Source organism: Emydura macquarii, unplaced genomic scaffold (assembly GCF_026122565.2).
Source record: "Emydura macquarii macquarii isolate MOO-44397 ecotype Brisbane River unplaced genomic scaffold, CSIRO-AGI_Emac_v2 contig_2190, whole genome shotgun sequence".
In the NCBI taxonomy this organism is placed as follows: domain Eukaryota; kingdom Metazoa; phylum Chordata; order Testudines; family Chelidae; genus Emydura; species Emydura macquarii.
This window is the reverse complement of record NW_027132327.1, coordinates 15,734-31,511: the sequence shown is the minus strand read 5'-3', so window position 1 is coordinate 31,511 and position 15,778 is coordinate 15,734. Positions and strand designations below refer to the sequence as shown.

Sequence of the window (15,778 nt, the reverse complement as noted above, 5' to 3'; positions counted from 1 at the left end):
TGATTTGAGATACAGTAGAACTCTAACCAGTTAAACCAGCTAAAACCAGGGCAAATCCCTGTGCATGTGGAATCCCCCAGAATGCGCCTTGTCTTATGTTAGCCATGATCAGGACATTTACAGGCATAAGCTAACCCGTGGAAGTAGTGCTGTCCCCTCAGCTATTCCCTCTCCCCCCCCCAAAAAAGAGGGGCTCTATATTTGTTTGTTGGTCTTTAGAGCCCCCTTTCCAACTTCCCCCACCAACCCCCAGGTGCGAGCGCTGGAAACGGGAGACCTGGATGCTCACTGCTTTGGTTTAACAGCGCAGCAATCCCATGCCTCCGGCAGCTGGGGATTGCAGGAAAACCCCAACTGTCCTGCAAAGCTGGGAGCTCTTCTGTTAATGAAAACCTGATAGATTTTGTCCGAAGATGGAGGTGTTAGGACTCCCTGCTCTTTCCCTCTCAGTTCCCAGACACAGTTTGCCAGAAAATAACAGTCCAGAGTCCAATCTGCAGGCTATGCGATGGGTTTATTGGGGCTAAACAAGCAAGCATAAAATCATAGCCCGTCACACCAGTTGGGCTTCCTTTTCCCTAACTGTATTTGTAGCCCTTCACACCAGCTGGGCCTATCTCCATATGTCGATAGTTTCATTCCCCCCCAACCATAGCTCCATGTCCTAACTATGGCTCCATATGCTGACAGAGCCCCCTCCTTCCCTTCCTTCTTCTTGGTAGGCTGAATTATACCTGTATGGCCCCCCTCCACCGGTAACACCCCTTGCAATATATGGTCACGTTCTATTCTGGAGGTAGTCTGGGGTCTTTAATACCACCTGAGCATCCTTTATACCTCATGGGAGGGGTTAGGGAGCGAGATTACATTTAGCTACAGTCCCTTTCTCCTAGTGTCAGCGTTTCCCTCTCTCTCTCCCTGAGCTGCTTGATTACTGTAGCAACTCCTGCTGGGGTCTGTCCCCTTATCTTCTCTTATTACAGAGAGGCGAAACTCTTGCTCTGTTTGGGCAGGGGCAAATTTAACCTTGTGCCTTCATTTACATTCTTGTTTGCCTCCTAGTCTAAAAAGCAAGGCCAAAATCAGGATTATTACTTAGTCTTTCATCTTATTTGTTCACAGTCTTCTAAGAGGAGGAAAATAAAAATCTCATTTTCCATCTATCTTGGGGGAAAAATCCTTTTAGGATGAAAAAACGAATCGGGCCGGCCCTGGAGCTCACTTAGGCATCACTGCTGGTAGGACGGGTAGAGCAGGTCCCATTCCGGGTATGTTGGTGGTTGGGAGGGATCCCAGGCTGGGAAATTGGGAAGAGGCTCCAGCAGAAAAAGAGATGACTTTGGAGCTCTGTCATCAAAGTCCAGCACTGGGAGAGGGGAGTTAGGGCAGAGCATGTTCTTTCCCCTTTCTGTGCCTCAGTTTCCCCACCCACCCCCAGGGCTTTACAGGTGTGAGAGGGTGATTTTGCTCTCACTCCACCAGGAGGAAAGCTCAGCTCCCAGCTCACTGCCTGATGGGAAGGAAGCTATTTCCTTGCTACGCCCTGAGCGTAGCCTTTCCTGAGGTCGAGCTCGGTGTCTCCCGGACTCAGGCTCCAGCAGCGACTGTGTCTCCCCAGCTGCCCTTGGCAGACTGAGATCGGCCTCCTCTTGGGGGCTTGTGCCCCTGCCGGGAGTGACACAGCCGGTTATTAGCCCCCAGCACACGGTGTCTGACAGTCCGTAGGTAGCAGAGAAAAGCCCGGCTTCCCCAACAGCCCCATTGCTAGGGTTGCTGGGCACAAGCAAACAACACGCGCCGTGACACAGCCAAAGAGTGTCAGCCATGCTCATGGGCTGGGGAGCTCTCTCGGGGGGCGCAGGGATGCTGACAAAGAGCAGGGGGCTGTGGTGAATCATCAGCCACCTGTGACCCCCTATGAGACGCTGAGGCCAAAACAGCTAAGGATGCACAGACAGGGGAATCACAAGAAACAGCAGGGAGGTTTATTTTTCCTCTGGATTGGGCCCTGGTGCGACGCTGCTGGAATCCTGTGTCCAGTTATGGTGTCCTCAGTTGAAGAAGGATGTCTCACGGGATGGAAATGGTACACAGGGATCTGATCCGGGGGGCAGATTCCTGGCTGGCTCAGGTATGGGGTCCCAGTTCTGACCTTGCTCTCTCCTTGCTGCAGGGGCCAGCAGTTCAGCCAGAGCCAGGACGCCCGGTACAGCTGGTGCGTCTGGATGAGGAAGGGGGTCTGTTCCTGGATGAGGATGCCCTGAGTCGCTGCCTGGAGCAGGGTGAGGTGGGGGCTGCCCCCGTCTGCCTGGTGTCCATCATTGGGGAGCAGCGCCGAGGCAAATCCTTCCTGATGAACTACCTGCTGCGCCGACTCCAGAGCCTGGTGAGTGTAAACGGGGGTGGGAGTGGGCCAAAAGAAATCTGATGAGGTTCAACAAGGACAAGTGCAGAGTCCTGCACTTAGGACAGAAGAATCCCATGCACAGCTACAGACAGGGGACCGACGGGCTAGGCAGCAGTTCTGCATAAAAGGACCTGGGGGTTACAGTGGACAAGAAGTTGGATATGTGTCAGCAGTGTGCCCTGGTTGCCAAGAAGTCTAATAGCATATTGGGCTGCATTAGTAGCAGCATTGCCAGCAGATCGAGAGAAGTGATTATTCCCCTCTATTCAACATTGGTGAGGCTGCATTTGGAATATTGTGTCCAGTCTACTACAAAAAAGATGTGGACAAGTTGGAGAGAGTCCAGCGGAGGGCAACAAAAATGATTAGGAGGCTGCAGCACAGGACTTATGAGGAGAGGCTGAGGGAGCTGGGCTTGTTTAGTCTGCAGAAGAGAAGAGTGAGGGGGGATTTGATAGCAGCCTTTAACTACCTGAAAGGGGGCTCCAGGGAGGATGGTGGTGGCAGATGACAGAACAAGGAGCAATGGTCTCAAGTTGCAGTGGCGGAGGTCTAGGTTGGATACTAGGAAAATGTTTTTCACTAGGAGGATGGTGAAGCACTGGAATGGGTTAGCTAGGGAGGTGGTGGAATCTCCATCCTGACAGGTTTTTAAGCCGCGTCTTGACAAAGCCCTGGCTGGGATGATTTAGCTGAGGTTAGTCCTGCTTTGAGCAGGGGGTTCGACTAGATACCTCCTGAGGTCCCTTCTAACTCTAATATACTATGATTCTGTGAGCTGTGGGTGTGAGCGGCCCCATTCTGCCCCCTGCTGGAGGGCTCAGAGATGCACATGCATCTGTGAGCACTGCCCTGTAAAACATATTCGTTTAGGTAGGGCTATGGCTGGACCCTAGCGTATCTGTTTGCCTGGAATTCTGTCTGATATTAGTGTCTGTCTGTCTGTCTGCCTGGACTCAAGCATGGCTCTCTGTCTGCCTGTGTGTCTGTTTAGAACTCAGTGTGTCTGTCTGTCTCGCTGTCTAGGAGGCAGTGGTTCTGTTGATCTGTCTGTCAGATTCTGGGCACACCTGTCACCATGTATTCCTCCCCACCCCACAGTAGTGCAATTAACCCCTGTTTCTGCCTCCGCCCCAAGAGTTTGCATACTGGGTGTAGGGGAGACCAGTCACTCTTCTCTCCTACTCTGCACGGTACCTCCCACTCCTCACGCCTGTGTTTCCTTCCAGCAGGAGGCGAGCGAAGCGTCATGGATGGGCCGGGAGGATGAGCCCCTGGAGGGATTTGAGTGGCGCATGGACATACAGAGAGTCACTGAGGGTGTGTGGGCATGGAGTCAGCCCTTCTGGGTCCCGGACAAGGGGGGCAAAGTAAGTGGGGAGGAGGTCATGGGGGTGTGGGGAGGAGGAAAAGGGGAAAGAGGGAAGAGGGTAGAGGGTTGGAAACACAGGGAACGGGAGAAATAGGGAGGGAAGGATGGAGACATGGAAAGAGCCCAGGATAACCTTGTGGGATGGATAATGGGGGGGATGGAGAAGCGCGAGAGGAGGGAGCTAATGCTGGGGTGGGCTGGAACAAGATGCCAGGTGCCATTGGGGCTGAGCAGGGGACAGGCTGTGGGAAGCAGAGGAGCCGTGACTTACTGGACAAAGCTGAGAGCTGACCTGGGGCTGTCACTCTTGTCCCCCAGGTGGCCGTGCTGCTGATAGACACCGAGGGCTCCATGGACATTGAAAGCAACAAGGAGACCAGCATCAAACTCTCCGCCTTGTCCATGCTGCTCAGCTCCTACCAGGTTGGGGGGCTAAGCAGAGAGGGCTGTGCTGCAGGGAGCGGGGTGGGGGTCCAGCAGGAGGCACAGTGCTGTAGGGAGTGTGGTGGGTATTCAGTAGGGGGTGCTCTCCCTTAGCAGACAGGGCTGGCCCCGATACCCTGTGCGGCACTAGGGGGTGCTGTGCTGCCCGGGGGATGACGTGGCCTGGGCCGGCTGTCACTGCTCGTGGCTGTAGCTCTGTCTGTCTCATGATTATTTGCAGATACTGAATATTGGCAGTCGGGTCAAGGACACGGATCTCGAATACCTGGAGGTGAGGCAGAGCAGGCAACACAGAACATGGCCATGCCGGTTTCTCCATTGGCTCCACAGGGTTATTTTCCCTCCCAATTGGTCCTGTGGGGAAACTGAGGCCCAGAGAGAGAAACTGACTCTCCTACGGTTACGTAGGTCTCTTGAGTCAGCCCACACAGCCCAGCCTGGCTCTCTGCTCCCAGGTGTCCGGGGTTGGCCACTGGGCCAAAGTTAGGACCCATCACTCCTCTCCAGCCCCGCTCTGCCGTTGATGGGAAGGCTGCTGGGGCCAGGGCCTGGGGCAGTCACTCTGCACCCTGCTCTGCTTTGCTCTTCTCTTCAGGCTCTTACCCAGCAACAGCCCCGCTGGGTCGCGCCCTTAGCAAGGTCACTACCACCTGCAGCATCTGGCACGTCCTGCCCTCGGACATACTCTGGGGGGTGGAATCTCTTTGCATGGAACGGGTCGGCTCGGGGAGGGATTGTATCCGTCCATGCTGCCCCGGGTCTAGTCGCTGGCAAAAACCTGGTTAATGCAGAGCGACGACGGCCCGAGGAGAGCCTAGGTAAACGCGGCGTGGTCGAGATCATTCAAGCCGTGAGCATAGCTGTGGTTTGACCCCGGGGCTGTGCAAAGAGTGTTGGTGGCATCTGTCAGCCTGAGGCAGTGCTACTTGTGTGGGGTGCGGGGTGCATCCCGGGAATGCCTCAGGGAAAGGACCCCCACATTGGGATCACTGATCTGACCTGCCTCCCAACTCCACAGAGCCCTGGAACCAGACTTGCCCCTCCACGGGGCGCAGTGTGTGGAGGAGGGGTGTGCACTAGATCTCTGTGGCCCCCCAGCCTCCCCGCACACCCCCTTGACCGGGTGCAGCCTGCTTCTCTGCGGCCTGTGAAAGCATCTCTGTCCATCTCCAGTTTTCTTTCATGCTCGCCGGGCCTCACTCTCTGCGATGGGTGGAGGGAGCGGCTCAGATGGGGGGATGGGGCAGTCAGACCCCTTTCTTTTCACAGGCAGGGTCCCCTCCTCCCCATGGTAAATGCCTGTGGAGTCCCAGACTCCCCACTCCTTTCTCTTTCCTCTGCAGATGTTTCTGCATGTGGCTGAAGTGGTGGGAGTGGCCTACGGATTGGAGCCTATTCAGGTAAGACAGCACTCATCACCTGCCCTGCCCCACATATCCCCCCAGCACCCCTCCCCTATGCGCATCGTTATAGGGACTTTCCGTGCAACTCCGCTGCCAATACTTAGTAACGCAGCATTGCCCCGTCTTCACTGTGAGGGCACCTCCATCATGCTGCTGGCTACGAGCCATGAAAACGGCGACCTGCCTTTCTATGCAGACCTCGTCCACCACCCGCCAGCTCACCTACCTTCCAGACGCCCTTTAGGGTCATTTTATGGCACCGTGGGGCATGCGGGTGGAATCTCTTGGCACAACGAGCGCTCAGCGAATCCCTCAGTCGTCACCGACCCCACCATCTGCCCACCAGGTTTGGACCTGCCAAGGCACCTGAGCTGGTTTCGAACAGGTCAGGGCAATTATGCGGCCGGTCCCTTCAGATGCGGTGGCTCTAACGACCTGCGAGCCAGCTGTGGTCATCGTCAGACTACGGTGTACAGCCTTGACGAGGGCCTGCTGACTTACGTCGACGACGGGCTGTCAGCTCTCCACCTGGCTGACGACGATGCTATCAAATGGCTGGGCACGTTGTGCATATGCTGAAGACCCCTCCCCCACCCCACAGCCTGCTCCTGCCCCAGGCATCCCCTGCCCCATTCCCCAAGGGTTGAGGCTTTCCCTCCAGACATTGTCCTTCTCCCCATCCCAGCTTCCTCCCACACCCCAGTGACCTCCATTCCCCTCCTGTCTCCCCTGCAGCACCTAGACCTGCTGGTGCGGGATTGGAGCAGCTCCCGGGTCCTTGGAGACCAGGGTGGGAAGGAGTATCTGAGAGACATCAGACAGGTGACTCTGGGGCTCATGGGGGTGGGGACTGGGTTACGGGGCCTTTCCCCTTTAGGGGGCTGGTTGCACCACACTGGATAAAAGTTGCCTGACAAATCCCATTATAAGACCCCTCTCTGCCTCCAGCTGAATTCTTTCTGTATTTCTCCATAAGAACATGAGAACTGCCAAACTGAGTCAGACCAATGGTTCATCCAGCCCATTATCCTGTCTTTCGACAGTGGCCAATGCCAGGTGTGACGTTCCCCTCTGCAATCTGGACTGGTGTATTGCTGTGTCACCCCAAACCCTCACTCTTGGAGCCTGTCTCACTCTGCTCTGCTGTGTGAACCCCCACTCCTGGGCAGTCCAGGCACAGCCCCCAGCAAGTAAGTTGTTCCCCACTAAGTGAGTGAGTGCTTCTAGCCAGCCACTCGGGATTAGAATAACCCTGGCAAAACCCCCCCAGTCCCAGAAGCAACCCTAGGAATTGCCATCTTACAATGTACATGCTGCACACTGCACCCTACAAGTTCATATGTTTGTCAATTTACCAAAGAAATTGATATGGATCAGCCTTGTCACTTCAAATGGAATTCTTAACACACTTCAAACCACACACACTGCTTTAGATAAAACAAACAAATGTATTAAGTACAGGAAGATTTTAAGTACATCAGATTTTACAAGATGAAACAAAAGCCAAACGCATTCTAAACTAAGCTTAACACTTTCAGCAACCTTTCAGTCTTAGATGACTCTCACCACTGGCTGGCTGGTCAGCCTGCAGCCAGGCTCTCTCCAGGTCTGCATTTCAGCTCTTTGGTGGTGTTTGCGGATGGAGGAGGAAGAGAGAGAGATTGCAAAACATCTCTTCTTTTAACATGTTCCTTCCCCACCCCCTGGGGTCAGGTGACAGACAATGTCCTACGGATTCCTCCATTTGAGTCAGATGAGTACCCCTTATCGGTGCTTAGGCTAGTCCATAGTTCCTAGCAGAACTGGGTTGTTTTATGCATGCCTTCGTGAGGCATGAGCTATCTCTCTGCTTTTGGAGGGTTTTGCCTGAATCTGCTTCAAGCCATGAGACACGTATTTGGGAATATTATATAGCAGAGCTTCATAGCCATACATATGATATTGCAAAAAACATACTACTATAACAATAATATTCAGCACACCATGAGCATTCCAAAAACATCTTATGTGACATACTTTGCATTAGAGAATACACAATTATGTTATACTTGTAAAAGAAATGATCAGCGGGAACTGTTCAGGGGACAAGGCAATACGTCGTGTTTATTGTAAATACAAAAACATTCTTAAAAGGCTATTGCATTCACACATTCACATTCACACACCCAAGAGTTATGGAGGCTGATATAGTATAATTACCAGTCCTTATTATGCATTGCTCAAGCCAGATAGGCTGAGCACAAGGTGGGAGCCGGGCCTCTGTAAGTGCGCAATCTGATGGTCCTTGAAGATAATTGCAGAACGAACTGAAAGTTTCCATGTTCTCAACCCATTTTTATAGTCACTGGCTCTCATGTAAGTCTGTGGGTCTTGCTGTGTCCTGCTGCCTTCAGATTCTGTATGGTAGCCCGGCACCAGTCAGTGGCAAGCGTGCCCTCTCCTTTTCTTATTTCACATTTTGTTACATTCTCAGGGTGGATTCTCTTGTGCTTTAGGGTTATCTGCATTCTTCGGCCCTCAGGGTCAGGGTGATAGTTGCAGCTGGCGTCTTTATTCCCCTCTTTGTTGTCCGAATGGTTTGGGCTGGCGTCTCTCCTTATCTATTTAAACCCCACACACATTCCTCACTCATACCGAAAAAGCAACTAATCCAAGGTTCATTTGGCTGGGGGTGGCCCGTGTGTCAGACATTTGCCCTGGGCTGTTCCCAAGACAATCCCCCTACATTTGGCCAATTAACAAGCTAAGCCAAGTAATGCTCAGGAGAGACTTGCTAGGTCAGTGTCTCTCAATCTCAGAGGATGTGACCAGCAGGGGGGCTGCAGGATGGGTTCAGGGCTCACAAGTGCAGAGCCAGTGTTACTGGGTGGCAAGAAGGAAAATTGCCTAGGGTCCCCTTGCCACAGGGAACGCCGCAAGGCTAAGGTACATGCTTCAGCCCAGAGTGGCTCAGGCCCAAGGATAAGCCCGGGGGGAGTCACAATTTTTTCAAGTATGGGGGTCACAGTTGTTTTTGAAGTTCAACATGGATCGCCAGTACAAAAAGGTTGAGAAACTCTGTGCTAGAGTTTACCTGCTGCAGTCTCCAAAGAATCGGTCTGGAGCTGCAGAAGCAATCCTGGAGTCTCCCTGTGATTCCTGCCCAGGCTAGGTGCCAGAACTGAGAGCGGGGGTGCCTTCACCCCGTGTTTACAGTGAGCCCAGGCAGCGTGGAGGAGGAAGCGGCTTCATTGCAGTGTGGAGAGGCGAAAAGCCAGGCCAGGGGGAGGGAAAGGAGCAGGCTGGAACAAGGAGTCTGGAGAGGCTGGGAGCTGGAGAAGTGGAGACTGGGACTGAGAGCCACTCCTTTCTCTTCTTGCCATCCCCTGCCTCGTTCACTGCACCCCGGCCAGCGTCTGCCACAAACCAGGCAGGCTCTCACAGACCGTCTTCTACTGCCCAGCAGCCCTGCCTAACACTAACACTGTATCGTGTGTCAATGTAATGATTCCCTCTGGCTCTGGCAGATGCTGGTGGCGATGTCCCCTTGCAAACACCCCAAGACCCTGGAAACGCTGAGCAGAAGCAGCACCCGCTGTTACCTGATGCCCTTCCCTGGCAAAGGGATCATGAATGGGAGCGTGGGAAGGCTGAGAGGTAACGGATCCGGGAGAGTGGCTCTGTCCTCCTTGCCATGTGCAGGTCAATGTGACTGGGTCGCTGCTCCTGCCCACACAAGGAAGGTGGAGAGAAAGGGGATCAGATGGGCCCTACATTCCCCACCATCATCCATCCTTTCTCCCCTTTGCAGACATGGATGAGGATTTCCAGGAGAGCCTGAGGGGCTACCTCACTGCCCTGGTGGGCTCAGTTGGCCAACACATCCGGACAGACCAGCATGGGGAGCCACTCACCGGGACACAGCTCGCTGCCAAGATAAAGGTGGGGACAGGCCAGGTATGCTGCAGGGATTGGGATGGGGATGCTCTCACCTGGCAGTCAATGATGACCCTACGACCTATGCACCATCATCGAATCCTGTAAGATTAGGGTTGTAAGGGAGCCCAGGAGGTCCTCTAGTCCCACCCCCTGCTCAAAGCTGGACCAAGCCCAACTAAACGATCCCAGCCAGGGCTTTGTCAAACCAGGCCTTAAAAACCTCTAAGAATGGAGATTTCACCACCTCCCTCGGTAACCCATTCCAGTGCTTAACCACCATCCGAGTGAAAAAGTTTTTCCCAATATCCAGCCTATACCTCTCCCGCCCCCCCCTGCACACTGCAACTTGAGACCATTGCTCCTTGTTCTGTCATCTACTACCATTGAGATCAGCCTAGTGCCATCCTCCCTGGAACCCTCTTTCAGGTAGTTGAAGGCTGCTATCAAATCCCCCCCTCACTCTTCTCTTCTGCAGACTAAACAAGACTAGTTCCCTCAGCCACTCCTCATATGTCTTGTGCTTCAGCCCCCTAATCATTTTTGTTGCCCTCTGCTGGAATCTTTCCATTTGTTGACTCCAACTTCTTGTCCACTGTAACCCCCAGGTCCTTTTCTGCAGAACTGCTACCTAGCCAGTCGTTCCCCAGTCTGTAGCAGTGCAAGCAGGTATCACTGTGCGGCTGTTCCCCAGCTTACCCCACCTCCAGAGGAGGCTGCATCCCAGCACTGTTCCCAGCCTTTCTAAGCCTTGTGGAGTCTGTGACATGATGGTTTGTTTGGGTTCCTTTGCAGAATTTATCTGATGTGATGAAGAAATGTCGCTTTGGTTTCTCCTCTCCCTGTCAGGTACCGTCTCTGCTGCTGGCCTGACCGTGGGGTGTCTCCCCTTTTCTCTCCATGCCAGGGCTGGGGTGGTGTTGGGAGCTGGGTCCATCCTGCTGAAGGCAGCTGGGAAAGGATCTGCTAAAATCTCAGGTTTTTGGACTCTGGGGTAGGAGAATTTAACTAGACTAGAGGGTGACTGGTTCTGGACAGGTCACCCAGCCTATGGACATGTCTCCAGTCAGTGAGACCCCTAACATGAACCAATCCTGCGGGTATTGGTGTGAAAATGAGAGCCATTTATCAGAGCAGGCCTGAAAATGGGGATTTTTTTGTTTTTCTGCAGAAACCATTGAGTTTCCTCCAACCCCTGCATATGTTTCAATTTGGCAGTGTCACCAAGGTGGCTCCTGGGAACTGTAATTCACATTCCTCACATGCCCCTTTCTTCTCTGTGGGTCAGGCACTCTGGTGGGAGAGCAGTTCCCATGAGCCTAGCCTCAGAGGACAATGGAATCAGGGACTCGGGTCCCAGGGCCCTACAGGGCTGGAGGGTCTGAGCCAGAATCAAACTGGGAGCCAGGGTTCAAGCCCTGTTGCTTTCAAGTGTAGACACAGCCCTGCTGGACTCATCCTCTGGGAGGCCACTGAAAGTATCCCACAATCCCATAGGTCATCTTTCTTTCTCCTCTGGTGAGTGAAGTTAGGAGGACAGTCCAGTTTTCCAAGGTGCACCACCAACAAGGGAACAGGGCAGCCATAGCTGGGGAGGGAAGTTGGGAGTCTGGGATACGGGTGGTTGCACCCAGACCCGCCTAATGCAGTGTAGATGCTGGAGCCCCAGGCTGGGACCATGGCTGGATTAAACTTTTGTGGGCCTCCCACTCTTCCCAAGCTCTGCCCTGAGCCCTCACCCCTTCTCTGCCCCTTCTTCCCAAGTCCCTGCCATGCTCCATCCCCACTCAGCCTCTCCCCCTAAGGCCCTGCTCACCGCTCCCACAGAGGGGAGGGGCGGAGAGGAGCAAGCAGGGGATGAGGGGGGGAGGGGGCAAAGAGGAAAAAGCCGTGGGCAGAGCCTCACTGAGAAGGGGCCAAGCGGGGGCGGGGTCTCCGGGTGGAGCATGGGGGTGGGGGTGGGACCACAGTCCAGGTACTGGCCCCTTCTGAGTGTGAGCCCAGGACCATGGCGCCATTGTAAACCTGATACAGGCTTGGGTGTCAGACAGATCAGCTGGGACAGGTACTACCCAGGCCCTCTTCTAGAGGAGAATTGGTGTGGGGAGGGCTTATCTACACAAGGGAATAGACCGGCCTAGCTATTCCGGAATAACTACTCAGCAATAGCCACTCCAGAATAGTGCCACAGCAGAGACTATTCCGGAGTCATTCCTGCTTCATAGCAAGGTTTAACCCAGCCCAGAACAGTACCCTTCCCTCCGCCCCACACCAGAGCTGAGATTCGCACCCAAACAATCTGCCTCCCCGAGATCGATAACAGCCCCCAAATACCACCAGACCTGCAGGATCCGGTATCACTGATGTGCTGTCGGGTGTCAGTCTCAGGCCGAGCCTGGCTGGGGCAGGGGTTTCCACAGTCCTCAGCTACCGGACAGAGCCACAAGTGCAAAGTGCAGGTCGGGGCAGGGAAGGGAGCCGAGGCTGGGCTGCCGTGAGTATCAAACTGGAGACCAGCGGCACTAGAAGCCCCAAGTCGCTTCCACATCAGATAACGGTGTCGTTCTGTTATATGAGTCTGCTGCAGTGGAAGATATGACCCCTGGGTGGAGACAGGGCCCCATAAACGGCAGCTCACCCCAGTCTTGTCCTCCCTGCACAGATGGCCATCACCTTCCACAACCAGAGAGCCATGGACAGAGCCCGCATGGACCACGCTGCCTTTCTAAGGGAAAAGGTGAGTCTGTGCAAGAGGCTGTGCCTCCAGGCAGGGAACCCCAGGGCACCATCCCGGCAAGCCCTATGGGCTCCTGGCTTTAGGGAAGAAGATGGGAGTTCATATCTCTGGCTCCAGGGTGGCAGCAAACATGGGAGACCCCAACTCCAGCACAAGGGGCACCCTGATCTCAGTCAGTGGAGTGAGGGGAAATTGCTGAGCTGAAGCCTGACGGGGCCATTGGTGAACCAGGTTTGCCGACCGTTGCCTGATTTTCAGGGTTTTGTAATTGAACGGGATTATAGGCTCGTCAATGGATCTGATCAGAAGATAATGAGGTTCTAGTCCCAAAATCAGGCTAAAAAGAGTTTTACAAGGACCCCCGGGGTGCATGACAGAATGCTCACACTGATAACCGAATACGCATAATTTACAGGCTTTTATTGAATGACATAGAATGATAGACAAATGACTAATATAATGGATAATGGTTAGAATTACAGTCCTGTTCTAAGGCACATATAATACATATATATATCGTATACTTTGGATTAATATACTCACACCCTTCCCAGATAACCCTGTCAAGAGAGATGTTCAGTACCTCAATTGAGTGGAAGGGGGGAGAGCTAGGCAGTGCTAGAGAGCTAAGAGTTATAAGATTAAGACTACGAATAATACTAAGTATGAACTAGGAATAAAAGATCCTAACAAACACCAAAAGAAGTCTAAAAGAAGAAGAAGCTCAAAGAAGGATTAGCTGACGATTGCACCAAAGTAACATGGTTTTCCCCTTTTATACGTTGAATAATATGGGTATATAGGGCCTCCTTCTAAGTCCAAACTTGGCTTCTTCACGCCCTAAATTATTAGGGTACACTTATTGTATAGGCTGGCAGGTTCGTGCATTTTATTGACGCATGTATTCTTTCCAGATGGTTCGCTCATCTTCCCTTTGTTATTACGAGCTATTGCTAGGGATTTTGTGGTGTGCTTGTGAAGTTTATTTGGGACATAAACTGGGTAGCCCCCACTTGTTTTGGTGCCTCCTGACTTATCTAGGGTAAAGGTTATGACCATATATGCATCTTATCCTTTAGCACATCATTACTTATCTGGGCCAAAGGTCCCGAATGTATGTATGCAAACTGCATTGGCTTTCATGCAGGATGTGGCTTGCAGGCCTCTTGCATTACAGCTATAATACGTTAATATGAATCTATGACTCTATTATAATAAAACATATGCTTAAATCTATGAGGAAATGTGTATATGTGCAAGTAAGCAGGCTAGTCCTATAGGCTACACAACCCGCCCCTTCTAACAGCGTTGGGCCCCCTTCTCTCCCCCTCCTCTCCTGCACAACTCAGGACGGCCTGTCCCAGTGCATGACCGACTGTCTGAGGGTGACACTGAGCGTTGTGGGGGAGCAGTTTGTGAAGCAGCGCGTGTTGCTGCTGGAGCGGTGCCGGGAGCTGATGATGGAGCCGGAGAAGGAGACCCTGCTGGCAGAGCTAGAGGCAGAGCTGACTCAGGAGGCTGCGACCTTCCTGGAGACCTATGGGAGGCGTTATCAGCGTCACACCATCAACCAGAGAGCCAGGGACACAGCCCGCACAGACCACACTGCCTTTCTGAGCGAGAAAGTGAGTCTGGGGGTGGGGCCGGGCTGTGCCCCCAGCCAGGGGAACCCCAGGGAACTATCCTGGCCAGCCCCACGGGCTCCTGGCTTTGGGGCAAGAGATGGGAGTTCATCTCTCTGGCTCCCAGGTTGGCTGCAGAGTTGGGAGACTCGAACCCCTGCACAATGGGGCCCTGATCTCTGTCAGGGGGGGTGAGGGGAAGTTGCTGTGCTGTAGCCAGAGGGTCTGTTGGTGAGCCGGGGTTGCCAACCCATCCCTTATAACAGCCTTGGGCTCCCTTCGCTCCCCCTCCTCTCCCGCTCAACGCAGGACGTCCTGTCCCAGGAGAGGATCGACTGTCTGAGGGTGGCACCGAGCACGATGGCGAAGCAGTTCGTGGCGCAGCGCATGTTTCTGCTGGAGCGGTGCCGGGAGGAGATGAAGGAGCCGGAGAAGGAGACCCTGTTGGCAGAGCTAAAGGCAGAGCTGACTCAGGGGGCTGAGACCTTCCTGGAGACCTATGGAAGGCGCTATCAGCGTCACGCCATCAACCGGAGAGCCATGCACAGAGCCCGCAGAGACCACGCTGCCTTTCTGAGGGAGAAGGTGAGTTAATGGGGAGGCTGTGCCTCCAGCCAGGGGAACCCCAGGGAGCCGTCCTGGCCAGCCCCACGTGCTCCTGGCTTTGGGACAGGAGCTGGGATTTCATCGTTCATCTCTCCTGCTCCCAGGGTGGCTGCAGAGATGGGAGATTCAAACCCTGGCACAACAGGTAGCCCTGATCTCTGTCAGGGGGTGACGGGAAGTTGCTGTGCTGTAGCCAGAGGGGACATTGGTGAGCCGGGGTTGCCAGCCTGCCCCTTCTAACTGCCTTGGGCCCCCTTCTCTCCCCCTCCTCTACCACTCAATGCAGGATGTCCTGTCCCAGCACATGATCGACTGTCTGAGGGTGACACCGAGCAAAATGGAGGAGCAGTTCGGGGAGCTGCACAAGTCTCTGCTGAAGCGCTGCCAGGCGGAGATGATGGAGCCAGAGGAGACCCTGCTGGCAGAGCTAGTGGCAGAGCTGTCTTGGGAGGCCGAGACCTTCCTGGAGACCTATGGAGTGCGCTATCAGAGTCACTACAACAGGCAGATGACAGCCTATGACAGCAGCCGCAGAGTCCACGGTGGCTCTCAGAAGAATGGATTTACGAATCCAATCTTGGCGGTGGTGTTCAGCGTTGTGGTGTTGGCAGCGTTAGTTTTCCTCCGGTGATGCTGAAGGCAGGGGGCTGTAGTGGCCTCGCTCTTTCCTTGCTGGGAAGGCAAAAGTTTTCATGCTCCATGCGGGTTCCCCGGCAGTATCTCCTCTTCAGCTTCCCGGGTCCCTGTTTGGACTCCCTCCCACGGAGTTACTGAGGAGCCCAGGAAGCTGAGTAGCAGATACCGCCTCCTCCGCCACCCACGAAGCTGCATGCAGCGTATAAAGCTCAGCCAGGCGGGCAGCGTTCTCTCCTCCAGTCTCCGTCTCTGCCTGCTCGCTGCCTGCCTGGCTGGGATCCGGCTGCCGTGCTGCCAGCCTGAATCTGCTCTCAGCCCACCCCTAATCCCACCGCCAGGCCCCTCACCGCTGATCCCCACGTCCCTCCTCCTCCCTGCTGTTGTTCTGGCTCTGCCCTGGGCATCTTTCCCCCGCTCGCCCCCCACCCCACCGCTGCCCCTGTCCTGCCACCTCCCTCCTGTCTCCTCCATGCGTCACCCCCTCCCCTGTGCCAGGAGCCCCCCCCCACTGCTCACGCCTCTCCCCTCTCTTCTCCACACCCCCCCTCGCTTGCCCTACCTGAGTTGCTCCAGCATCAGCAGGCACCAGGCACTGACAGACAGCAGCAGCAGGAGTCCCACAGTGGGGCCAACCAG

The 15,778-nt window shown here is 54.3% G+C and overlaps 1 protein-coding gene across 1 annotated transcript; it reads left to right on the top strand.

Annotated features, from left to right (window-relative positions):
• Positions 1-963: 963 nt before the first annotated feature.
• LOC137160320 (RING finger protein 112-like) lies at positions 964-15,137 on the top strand. The gene is made up of 13 exons (XM_067558843.1): positions 964-2,386; positions 3,640-3,777; positions 4,098-4,202; positions 4,444-4,494; positions 5,567-5,623; positions 6,362-6,448; positions 9,133-9,262; positions 9,417-9,547; positions 10,337-10,390; positions 12,204-12,278; positions 13,628-13,903; positions 14,210-14,485; positions 14,793-15,137. Exons 1-13 carry the CDS (start codon positions 2,066-2,068, stop codon positions 15,135-15,137), a joined length of 2,046 nt encoding a protein of 681 aa, XP_067414944.1. The 5' UTR covers positions 964-2,065.
• Positions 15,138-15,778: the final 641 nt, after the last annotated feature.